Below are 10,228 nucleotides of genomic sequence, written 5' to 3' on the forward strand. Positions count from 1 at the left end.
CCTCCTCTGGTCAAAAAATCAGCAGTCTTAAACAACATCTCATGAACATCAACAGTTCCTTTAGGCGCAACTCCAACAGCTGACAATATCTGAACCACAATGTGGTTCCTCCAGTAAGCAAGCCTACCCATCTTAAGCCTAGTCCACCACGGCTGAGCCGGTGGAGCCGCCAGATCCTTCTCCTTCACTATCTCAAACCCAACCTTTTCAGCCGTCTCAGCTATATCCACGTAAGCCCTAAGCCCAGGCAACGCGTCACCTCTCTCAATCCCTTGGATCACCTCCACGTGCTCATCATCCCCCGCCTTAAACTTCTCCGTCGTGACCCACTCGTACGACACGTACATAGATCCGGGCTTCAACACCCTGTAGATCTCGGCGTACACTTCCTCGAGCTTCGGTGCGTGACACGTGGCTTCGATGGAGTACGCGCCGTCGAAAGTGTTGTCATCGAACGGCATCTGGAGGAAGTTGCCGCACACGACCTCGCAAAGCGCGTCGAGCCCAGCTTTCTTGTTGTGGAGACGAGCCCTGTTCACCTGGTACTCGTTAATCGTGATCCCAACCACGTTGGCCCGCGAGTGAGATGCAATCGCTCGCATCGGACCGCCGACGCCGCATCCGACGTCCAGGATCTTTTGACCGGGTTTGACTTGGATCAGATCTACGGCCATCTCTTCGTGGAGGCGCGTGGCGTCTCTGTGAGATTTTCCAGGGATGGAAGGGGAGAAGTGGAAGGACTGTCCCCATCCCCACTCGTAGATGTCGGTGACGAGGTTGTAAAACGTGTCGACGAAGTCTGGAACTTTCTCGGCGGTTTCGATTTCTTTGGGACGGCGGAAGAAAGACCAGTACTGTTTGTAGTTGTCTTGGACTTTCTCGGCGGAGATTGAGCCGCCGGAGAGATCTACTGCTCGCTTGCCTTTACGCTCTGCTGGACCCAGGACGCAGAGGAACCAGTAGATACCGACGGCGACGAGAGCGCCGGTGATGAAGAGTGTTAGCGTCTCCATTTTCGTTAAGAGTGAGGAAGAAGAAGAAGAGAGAGAGAGAGAGTTTTACGTCTCTCTTTTTACTTCTTGCCGGTTTTATGACAAACAAAATTGGAGTCTTTTATTTATTTATCAATCGATATACTGAGAGAATCTTTAAACCAAAAAGAAAAAAGAAAAAAAAAATGGAAATTATATTAGGAATAATTTAAAAATTATGATTTTTGTTTCCTTCTTCCGTAAAGGTTGTGCAAATTTAACATACAAACTTAAAATTAAAATTCCAAAACAAGAAGAATATAATTGTTTTTGTTTTTTGAGATTCCATTTTATTTGGAATATTTATTTTTTACCTAGCCAGTTGGATAATAATTGTGAAAAGTAAATTTTGGAAGAGAAGGTCTTTATTTTTATTTTATTTTGTGTGTGGAATAAAATGTGGTTGACGCTAATTTCGCATTCCAAATATTTATGAGAAGAGAGAACATGATTTGCTGCTCTTTGACTAAAATAAATCCAAGGAATTGTAACGCATGGAAACAGTTTTTGCATTAAAAGACAATTTATTTGAAAAGTCTCCAAGGAATTGATGAGTCTCAATTAGTATTATTAGAGTACCAAAAAGAAAGTTAATAGTATAACTAATGGAATATTTCGGAAAATAGTAGTAAATATATTAATAAAGAAATGGATAGAGAAAAGTGAGGTCCCTGGTGTGAGGGGGTGCGTAACGCCAAATTTGAAGTATGGCCGTCTTCGAGGGAATCACGTGTGGTGGAAGAAGAGTACAGCCTCTGCTTCTCTTATATAATTACAATAACTTGATAACAAAATTAGATTTAACTTTGTCCAAAGTAATTAGAAGAGTAAACTTAGATTATGCAATGTGTCTTTGTGCTTTTCATGTATTCTCATACATTCGTCTTATATTTATTTTCTTTATATATAATAGAATTGAACCATTCCTACTAAACCTTGTCCAGATTCAAACTTATCACTTGCAATTTGGCAATCCATTAGGCATCATGGTTCCTGCCAACTCCTCCTTTAGAAATAGCCAAATAACCTTAGATCCTCTCTAACCGCAGCTGCAACATCGACCTCTACCAACTATCATTTCATTTGCAAGCTCTTATACTTAATGGGCTTATTACCTTGGCTTTGTTATTTGTATCCTAAATTCCTAATACATGGTTTATCTTGTATATCCTCCTAAACACCAAAAATATATGTCTTTATGATAAAAACTCACAGAAGCAAACTCAGCAAAATTGGAAACTAGAAAATAAAATTGGAAAGTAGAAAAGTAAAACCGATCTAGTATTTTTTTTTTCTGACTAAACAACAAAGATGAATGGACACTATGAGAGGGAAGTACCGACCAGAGAAAGTGAAATCACGTGGAAGCTTCTCTTTTACATACATAAAGAAGGTTTTTCGAATTGTTTACAAAAGTCGACTCATATGACTCCGTTGATCTGCCCTTTACCATCTTTTGTCGCTTTTTTGTTTGGCTTGTGTTATCAGACCATATCATCTCAAAAGATGCTCTTTCCCCCCTTCTTCCTTTTTATTTAACCTTTGGATCTCTGATGTCTTCTGAACTGCTCCTTTTTGTATTTTCCCACTCTAATAGACACAAATATATCTTGATATACTTTTGTTCGCACAATTAAAAAAAAAAAAAAAGCCACAAAGCACAACTGATAGTCTGATTCAGCCGAATACATGTAGAAACGTATATCTCTTCGTGGAATATCTATTGCATGTACTAGTGGTCTTACTGGCTCAATCACTTAAATGGGCTAAAATGGGCCACTAAATTTTTCTGATGGTTAACTTTCGAACTTCACTAGTCATTAGATTCGACTCAAGATGAAACGCATTGTTAAGTAACTGAATCTGTCAGACCATAAATTAGTGATCAGTGAAATAGCTTTTTTTTTTCTTCAATGATCAGTGAAATAGCTAAAACCCCTTATTACGAAAGAGAAGAGTTGAGATGATTGACATATACACATTCTTACATTTTGTTACATGTTTTTCGGCTAGCTCTTGTAGAAGATTTAATCTTAATTTTAAGCCCCGAAGGTTTATTATATATAGTTGTTATATAACTGGATACCTGTTGTAGCATTAACTTACACATCTCAATATATCTTCATACTTGCTACAGTTAGATTCATATATGTTATGGTTTAGTGAACATATATAGGGTACAAATGTATTTCTACACTGTTATGTGAACTAAGATCTTGTTCAAACAGACAAATACATACTATTATCAATAATTTCGCAACCATCATACCAAAGTATCTTGACCAATCTAATAACACAAATAACCTTCCCTCTACATTACCAATTACCATTTTGAAGTCGATTACTTGATTTTTTTTGCTCCAAATTACCACATCATCCAAGGGAACGTCCTCAAGTTTTGATCACTTGCACCAAAGTCTCTACCACGCCCATATAGAAAATCGAGGTTGCTATATAGAGAAGATGAAGGGAACACCATAGGATGGGAAGGGATTGTCGATAAGGCCCATACTTGACGTGCATGGGGGCATTCAAATAACATATGATTTATAGTTTTCTCCTCCGCTCTACATCTAGGATAATCTTTAACTCTACCAATATGGCGACAATGCAGGCGTTGACATGTAGCCAAGCACCCAGTCACACATTGCCACAAAATGCTTAAGATTTCGTGATGTTTTTAACTTCCATGCTTGCTCCTTGAGTGTTGTAACACTTGGCTCCTGAAAAAGGAGGTCGCAAATAGGGCGAGAGATAGCTCTCGCGGATTCGTACCCAGACTTAACGGTATAACTCCCTGACTTTGTTAAGGTCCAAGAATAACCGTCCCTTGAGGCAATTAAGCTCGGTTTGTTTCCCAAAATAAGGGCAATTTCTTTCGGGGGGAAAAGTTCCCGAAGACGTTCCAGTTTCCACCTTTTTGTATTAAAATCGATCAAGATGTTAACACATATCAAGGGATTTCTCTCAATATTTAATCCTTGTGGCGGCCGCGTAGAAGTATCTGGGATCCACGGTTCAGTCCAGATGCACGTGTTGAACCCCGAAGTTATGTTCTTACGGATTCCGTACGAGAGAACATGTTTTGCCGCCAACATGCTCCTCCAACCATATGAAGGTCGATTGGATACTTGTATCTCTAATGGACTATAGTATCGAAAATATCTCCCTTTCAGAACTCGACTCAGGAGGGAATCTGGATATCTCAGCAATCTCCATAGCTGTTTTGCCAAAAGAGCAAGATTAAATTTTTCTAGTGTTCGGAAGCCTAGCCCACCTTCAAAAAGTTTAGTACACATCTTCTCCCATGAGATCCAGTGTAGTCCTCTACTATCTGCCCTATTGCTCCACCAAAAATCAGCAATCGCACTAGTTAGTTTTGAACATATAGCTTTTGGTAGGAGAAAACACGACATTACATATGTCGGAATTGCTTGTGCCACTGATTTTATCAAGACTTCTTTGCCTCCCTTGAATAGGGATTTTGAAGTCCATAAGTTCACCCTCTTATGAAGTTTATCCCTTACGTATGCAAAACTTATGCATTTGACCTATGAATCTTCTCATGGAGACCCAAGTATGTTCCCATGCTTCATTCTTGTGATATTCCAACAATATATTTTGTTACATGTTTTTCGGCTAGCTCTTGTAGAAGATTTAATCTTAATTTTAAGCCTCGAAGGTTTATTATATATAGTTGTTATATAACTGGATACCTGCTGTAGCATTAACTTACACATCTCAATATATCTTCATACTTGCTACAGTTAGATTCATATATGTTATGGTTTAGTGAACATATACAGGGTACAAATATATTTCTACACTGTTATGTGAACTAAGATCTTGTTCAAAGAGACAAATACATACTATTATCAATAATTTCGCAACCATCGTACCAAAGTATCTTGACCAATCTAATAACACAAATAACCTTCCCTCTACTTTACCAATTACCATTTTGCAGTCGTTTACTTGATTTTTTTTGCTCCAAATTAGACAATATATAATTAACTAAACACTATAAAGAGCGCTTATTCTACCATTTTGTCAATTCTATCATATTCTTAAGAAGTAAGAACCTTCAGGACAAAACATAAACTACATATGATTTAATTATTAACCAACAAAAAGCAATTTTATGGAACCAGTCACATTACAACAACCACGATCCATTCGATTCAACACTCTTTAAAATTACAAAAACCACATAATGTAATAATGTAAGAATGTGAAAGAAAAGCCTCTAGTTGAGTCCGAGACTCCCTCGCTTACTCACACACAAATTTTAGTTAACGGTGACTTTACCGACCATACCAGCACCCTGGTGTGGCGCACAGTAGAAACTGTAAGTTCCAGGCTCGGTCAAAGAAACCTCGTAGGTCTCTCCGGGAGCGTTAAGGAGAGCTTCCTCGCTCATCGAGATCTTGGCCACGTCGACGCCACTTGGGATCTCGTCCTCATCGAACACAACGTTGTGCGGGAACCCAGCATTGTTCTTGAACACGATCTTCTCTCCTTTGGAGATAGAGAAGTCGTTGGGAATAAAAGCTAATGACCCATCTCCTCCTCCCAAGAGAACCTCTATCGCCATGGCGTTTCCAGCCAAAGCAATTGAAGCTGCAGCGGCTACGGCCGCCACTCCGAAGTCCTTTAGAGATGACTTCACTGTGAGCTTCCGTGACGCAGCAACAGCGGTGTTGATTCTGACGGAGGCGGAGGGTTTGATGGTTGAGGCTTTAAGGCCGGTGAAAGATGGGATCGCGACGGTGGCTGAGGTTACTGAGGCCATAATGAAGAAAAGAGATTCTTTTGTGTGATGAGATAAGGGTTTTTTTTCTTTCTGTATGTTATTCTTTGAGTTCGATTGAGAGAATTGTGAGTTTTATGTGGTGAGAGAGAGAAGTGAGATAGGACAATGGATGGCTCTCAAAGCAAACTCCACAGACACACGAGTTATCTGTACAGACGCGTTGTGATTGGTTGATTTTAGATACTTGTGTCGTGACGTGGCGAGTATTTGTCCGCTTTTTTGTGTCAAAAATAAGATAAGGTTCTCAAATGACGTGGCATTTTTTTAATCTTAATAATGTGATGCGCGTATTTACAAATGGGCCTTAATGGGCTTTGACTATCGTAAAAAACGTGATGAACACGATAAGCAATCACGGTCAGTTATATTTTTCCATTTTTGTAATACTTTTTTTTTTCCCATTCTTTAAAGGGTTCGTAAACTCTTAGGTTTCTTTTCTTAAACCCTAGAAGTTTTTTTTACTTGTAGAACAAAATCGAAATCGATGGGAACTCCAGAAAGTACGAGAGAACCATGTCCTGATCGGATCCTAGATGACATCGGAGGTGCGTTCGGCATGGGTGCTGTTGGTGGATCAGCGTTTTACTTCATGAGAGGAATCAAAAACTCTCCCGCCGGCGCTCGTCTCTCCGGCGGCCTTCAATCTCTTCGAATGAATGGGCCGAAAAAAGGGGGAAGCTTCGCCGTATGGGGTGGTCTTTACTCAACCTTCGATTGCGCCATGGTGTACGCTAGACAGAAGGAAGATCCATGGAACTCGATTATTTCCGGCGCCGTCACCGGAGGATTTCTCTCTTTGCGTCAAGGCCTCCGCGCGTCCGCTCGTTCGGCTGTAGTCGGAGGTGTGTTACTGGCCCTCATGGAAGGAGTTAGTATCATGATGAACAAATCTTCTATTGTTACGCCGAACGAGCAGTTCATGCAGGATGCTGCAGCTTCTGCACCGTATGGTGCGACTACTATGGGTCAGCTTTTTGGTCAGCCTGTACCGGATACGACTTCTTCTTCTTCTTCTGGTTCGGAGGCAGGTTCGGGATCGTGGTTTGGTTCTTGGTTTAAGAAGAAGGAAACAGAGGATGATTCAGGGAGCAAAACTCACATTTTGGAGAGCTTTGATGCACCTCCTGTGCCAACTTACGATTTTAAGTGATGCCATTGAGGTCTAGTTTTATTTTTATGTATTTGAATTTAAAAGAGCTTAAGTTCTATAATCATTTATATATATTCTGCAAAACGCTTGATAGTTTTCATTTTTTATCTTTTGAAAGTTAGAGCCTAATTCGATTTTTTTTTTTTTTTGGACAAAGCCTAATTCGATCTATTAGAGTATCAACAAAGCTTACTTATTTTTTTTCTTCTTTTTTGTGTTAGTGATGATCGTATTGCTTATTTGGAAGGTCATAATATTTTTATGAAGGGATATACTCAAAAAAATAAAAATGGCTTTATTACACAAATGACAAAATTAAAATTGGCATAGCATTTTTATTCGATGAGATCATCATAATAAGATCAAAATGTCATAACGGTTAACACATGACTTGAATTTCCAACATAGACATAACTCAAAGGGGGACACGAAAACAATGTCATAAATCTCTCTTTTCAAATGAGGCATATCAGGTCACTCGTCTGTCACTGGTCCGGTTCCGACCTGCGGTGGATGCGCAGACAAAAGCGGCTTCACCCGGTCGTGTTCTCTTCTAGTGTAATCCTCTCTTCCATAATCTTTCCTTCAGAGGTTCCATCATTTACCTTATCGACAATGCCATTACTGTTCTCTTTCACTATCATTTTCTCTTCATGGATCTTCTGTTGAGAGGCTTCACCAATCTTCTTATAGACAATGACTTCATCCGGCTTGTATTCATTGCTTCGTAGATCAGGATAGTTTCTCTGGTTCAGCGAATGTAACCAAATAGCCACAGCTCCATCTTTTTCTTCAGCTGAGCCAATATGTGAGTAAACATGTTTCCATTTGAACTCTTCAGCTACTTCCTTGTACTCTTCCATCGACACCTCTTCATGACTGCCTTTAAACCTTTTGTTGTAAGACGTGAAGAAGCATTCATCAAGGTATAATCCAACTTCTGGCGCCATCGGTACATTTATTCTCACATCCCTGGTTAAAGAGTTACCAATTCCATCATCAATAAGCCTGAAACAATTATATATTCAGGGAAATATAATAAGAAAAAGAAAAAAAAGCTTACTTCTTGAAGGCAGTTTCGATCAGTGATTCAGGTGCATAGTTCCTCATGACTGCAACAGCAAGTCCAATCATTTTCCGGATTTGATGAAGCATGAAGCTCTGTCCAACAACTTCACACGTGACAAAATCTTTTCCATCGAGGTTAATCACAGTGTTTGCGTTGAAAGAGAGAATGTAGCGATTCGCAGCTGGGTCTGCTGCTTTTATTCTGGTGGTGAAGTTGTGGAAGTTATGTGAACCAACATAATAGCTTAGTATTCTATTAAACCTCTCCTTTTCCTTCTCTCCATAACAGAAATTGCTCTCTGTCATCACTCTTCCTTCCCCATTGTTCATCTCTCCCTTAGCCAAAGTATCCGATTCTTCCATATCATCTGCTTTAGAGCTTGAATCAGGGATTTCCTCTGTCATAACACGAGCAGATACATCAGCCCCATCTAGAAGAACTTCGGAGTTTAATTTATCTTCTCCATTAAGTACACTAGAGCTCAAAGCTTCACACTTGACATCAGTTCCTAATGCATCACAGTTGCTCGACGAAATGTCTGACTGAACCTCCAATGATTTTGAATCACAATCAGTGTCTTTGCCCATAACACCAACTGGGATCTTATAACCTTTCTCAGAGCACTCCACACATTTGACATATTCGTATCCTAAATCCGTTCTAACCATCTCAGCTTCGCTATGTACGCATGGATCCAAAGCAAAAACTGGGATTAGATACACGTACCTCCTCCGATCACAGAATTTTTTGGAGCTAAACGACGGAGCCACACGCTTGTACCCAAACACACGAATCTGATCAGGTAGGTTCGAATTGAGCCGCTCCACAAATCCAGGCGGATCAACATAGAAACGACCAGAAACCACCTGGCCCACTGCACTCACGCCCTTATCGGTTCGAGCGGATCTTGCCCACTCGTAACTTCTTGGCTTGTTTCGATCAGCCTCAGGTACGGCTCCGGCATGGAACAAAGCCTCTTCGAGCTCGCCTTCAATGGTTTTGGCTCCGGGGTTCTTTTGCATTCCCTGATACCCTACTCCGCAAAACGCAAACACGATTGCAACTTTCCGCCGCCTGTATTTGGGCTTTCTGTGCTCGGCGACGTTGCTTCCGCCGGCGGCGGGAACCGGCGAATCCGTTTCATGGCCGATTGTTGAAACTTTGAGCTTCTTCTGGTCTGGTTCTCGATCAGGAGCCTCTTCTTCAGGAAATTTCTTGATTTCAGGCTCCTGATTCTCCATTTTCACCACAGAAGTGTAGTAGTTCTTTGCTACGGTTAAGTTTAGTTCTGTACCCTCCTCGTACAACCCTAGAACTTAGAAGACGAAGGAGTCCCTTCTACACGACGCTGTTTTACAATCAGCGCGTATTTATTAACTGGGCCTAGAAAGGTCTAGTATCCCTGAGTGCGAAATTGGGCCTTGAAACCCAAATATTGTTAAAAATTGGGGAACTAAACAGTTACGTTAGTAATTTTTGTTCTCCCCCCCTGAAAGACATAAATATATTTTGTTACAACGTATCTAGGTAGTTGTTAAGTTGTTAATATTGTTCCAGATTGTGTGGAACCTCTCCTGGATCCTCTTCTCTGTTTGTGTAACTATTTTGGCTATATAAGCCTTGTACGTATAATGTATAACGATAAGGAATTCCACAAGATTTCACCCCCCCCACAGTGTTGAGCAACAGTAATTTTCATTAATTTTTTTTTATCCTTTGAAAATTAAGTTTCATAGTAATTGAAAGATACATAAAATGAATATTTAAGTCAAATTAACAAATGCTACATCATGTACAACTTGAGTTTTTAACTTAAATTTGAACGAAGATATTTACATATGTTGATAGTCATTGCAAAAAAAAAAAAAGAGGGTGAATAACATAGTTACAAATTTATTTTGTGCTCAAAATAATACTAATATTTGAGATCATAATCATACTAATATATCTTAGTTTCTTTTCAGCCGATATTACAATATTAGATTCATGCGTTAGTATAGTTGCAATAAGACAATCGAGCTAATTGATCATCATTTTGTATTGACCGCACTTATACACCATTAATTAACCCATTTGAATTTATATTTGGCATCTGTNAAACACGATTGCAACTTTCCGCCGCCTGTATTTGGGCTTTCTGTGCTCGGCGACGTTGCTTCCGCCGG

General features: G+C 40.0%; 4 protein-coding genes across 4 annotated transcripts in view; 1 reads left to right on the forward strand and 3 right to left on the reverse strand.

Annotated features, from left to right (window-relative positions):
* Positions 1-1,099, reverse strand: part of LOC104776150 (24-methylenesterol C-methyltransferase 2) — a gene marked incomplete in the record, with an annotated part of 2,000 nt that extends 901 nt beyond the window's left edge. The window contains 1 exon segment of the mRNA XM_019243562.1: positions 302-1,099. Within this exon segment, the coding sequence (XP_019099107.1) occupies positions 302-1,013 (712 nt within the window).
* On the reverse strand, positions 5,120-5,947 carry LOC104776151 (plastocyanin major isoform, chloroplastic). The gene has a single exon (XM_010500165.2). The coding sequence runs from the start codon at positions 5,821-5,823 to the stop codon at positions 5,320-5,322; it is 504 nt and encodes a 167-aa protein (XP_010498467.1). The 5' UTR covers positions 5,824-5,947; the 3' UTR covers positions 5,120-5,319.
* Positions 6,269-7,038, forward strand: LOC104776152 (mitochondrial import inner membrane translocase subunit TIM17-1-like). Its single transcript, XM_010500166.1, has one exon. It carries the CDS (start codon positions 6,329-6,331, stop codon positions 6,992-6,994), a length of 666 nt encoding a protein of 221 aa, XP_010498468.1. The 5' UTR covers positions 6,269-6,328; the 3' UTR covers positions 6,995-7,038.
* LOC104776154 (tRNA pseudouridine synthase A, mitochondrial-like) lies at positions 7,306-9,396 on the reverse strand. Its single transcript, XM_010500167.2, has 2 exons — positions 8,058-9,396; positions 7,306-7,966 (listed from the first exon to the last, which is right to left on the reverse strand). Exons 1-2 carry the CDS (start codon positions 9,302-9,304, stop codon positions 7,528-7,530), a joined length of 1,686 nt encoding a protein of 561 aa, XP_010498469.1. The 5' UTR covers positions 9,305-9,396; the 3' UTR covers positions 7,306-7,527.

This window comes from Camelina sativa, chromosome 3 (genome assembly GCF_000633955.1).
Source record: "Camelina sativa cultivar DH55 chromosome 3, Cs, whole genome shotgun sequence".
Classification (NCBI taxonomy): Eukaryota; Viridiplantae; Streptophyta; class Magnoliopsida; order Brassicales; family Brassicaceae; genus Camelina; species Camelina sativa.

Bases quoted from the DNA above. Each gene is read 5' to 3' on its own strand.
- LOC104776154 (XM_010500167.2), bottom strand. From the start codon at position 9,304: ATGGAGAATCAGGAGCCTGAAATCAAGAAATTTCCTGAAGAAGAGGCT. The intron at 7,967-8,057 runs GTAAGCTTTTTT...CTCTTTAACCAG, and splicing joins ATCGAAACTGCCTTCAAGAA to GGATGTGAGAATAAATGTAC.
- LOC104776152 (XM_010500166.1), top strand. From the start codon at position 6,329: ATGGGAACTCCAGAAAGTACGAGAGAACCATGTCCTGATCGGATCCTA.
- LOC104776151 (XM_010500165.2), bottom strand. From the start codon at position 5,823: ATGGCCTCAGTAACCTCAGCCACCGTCGCGATCCCATCTTTCACCGGC.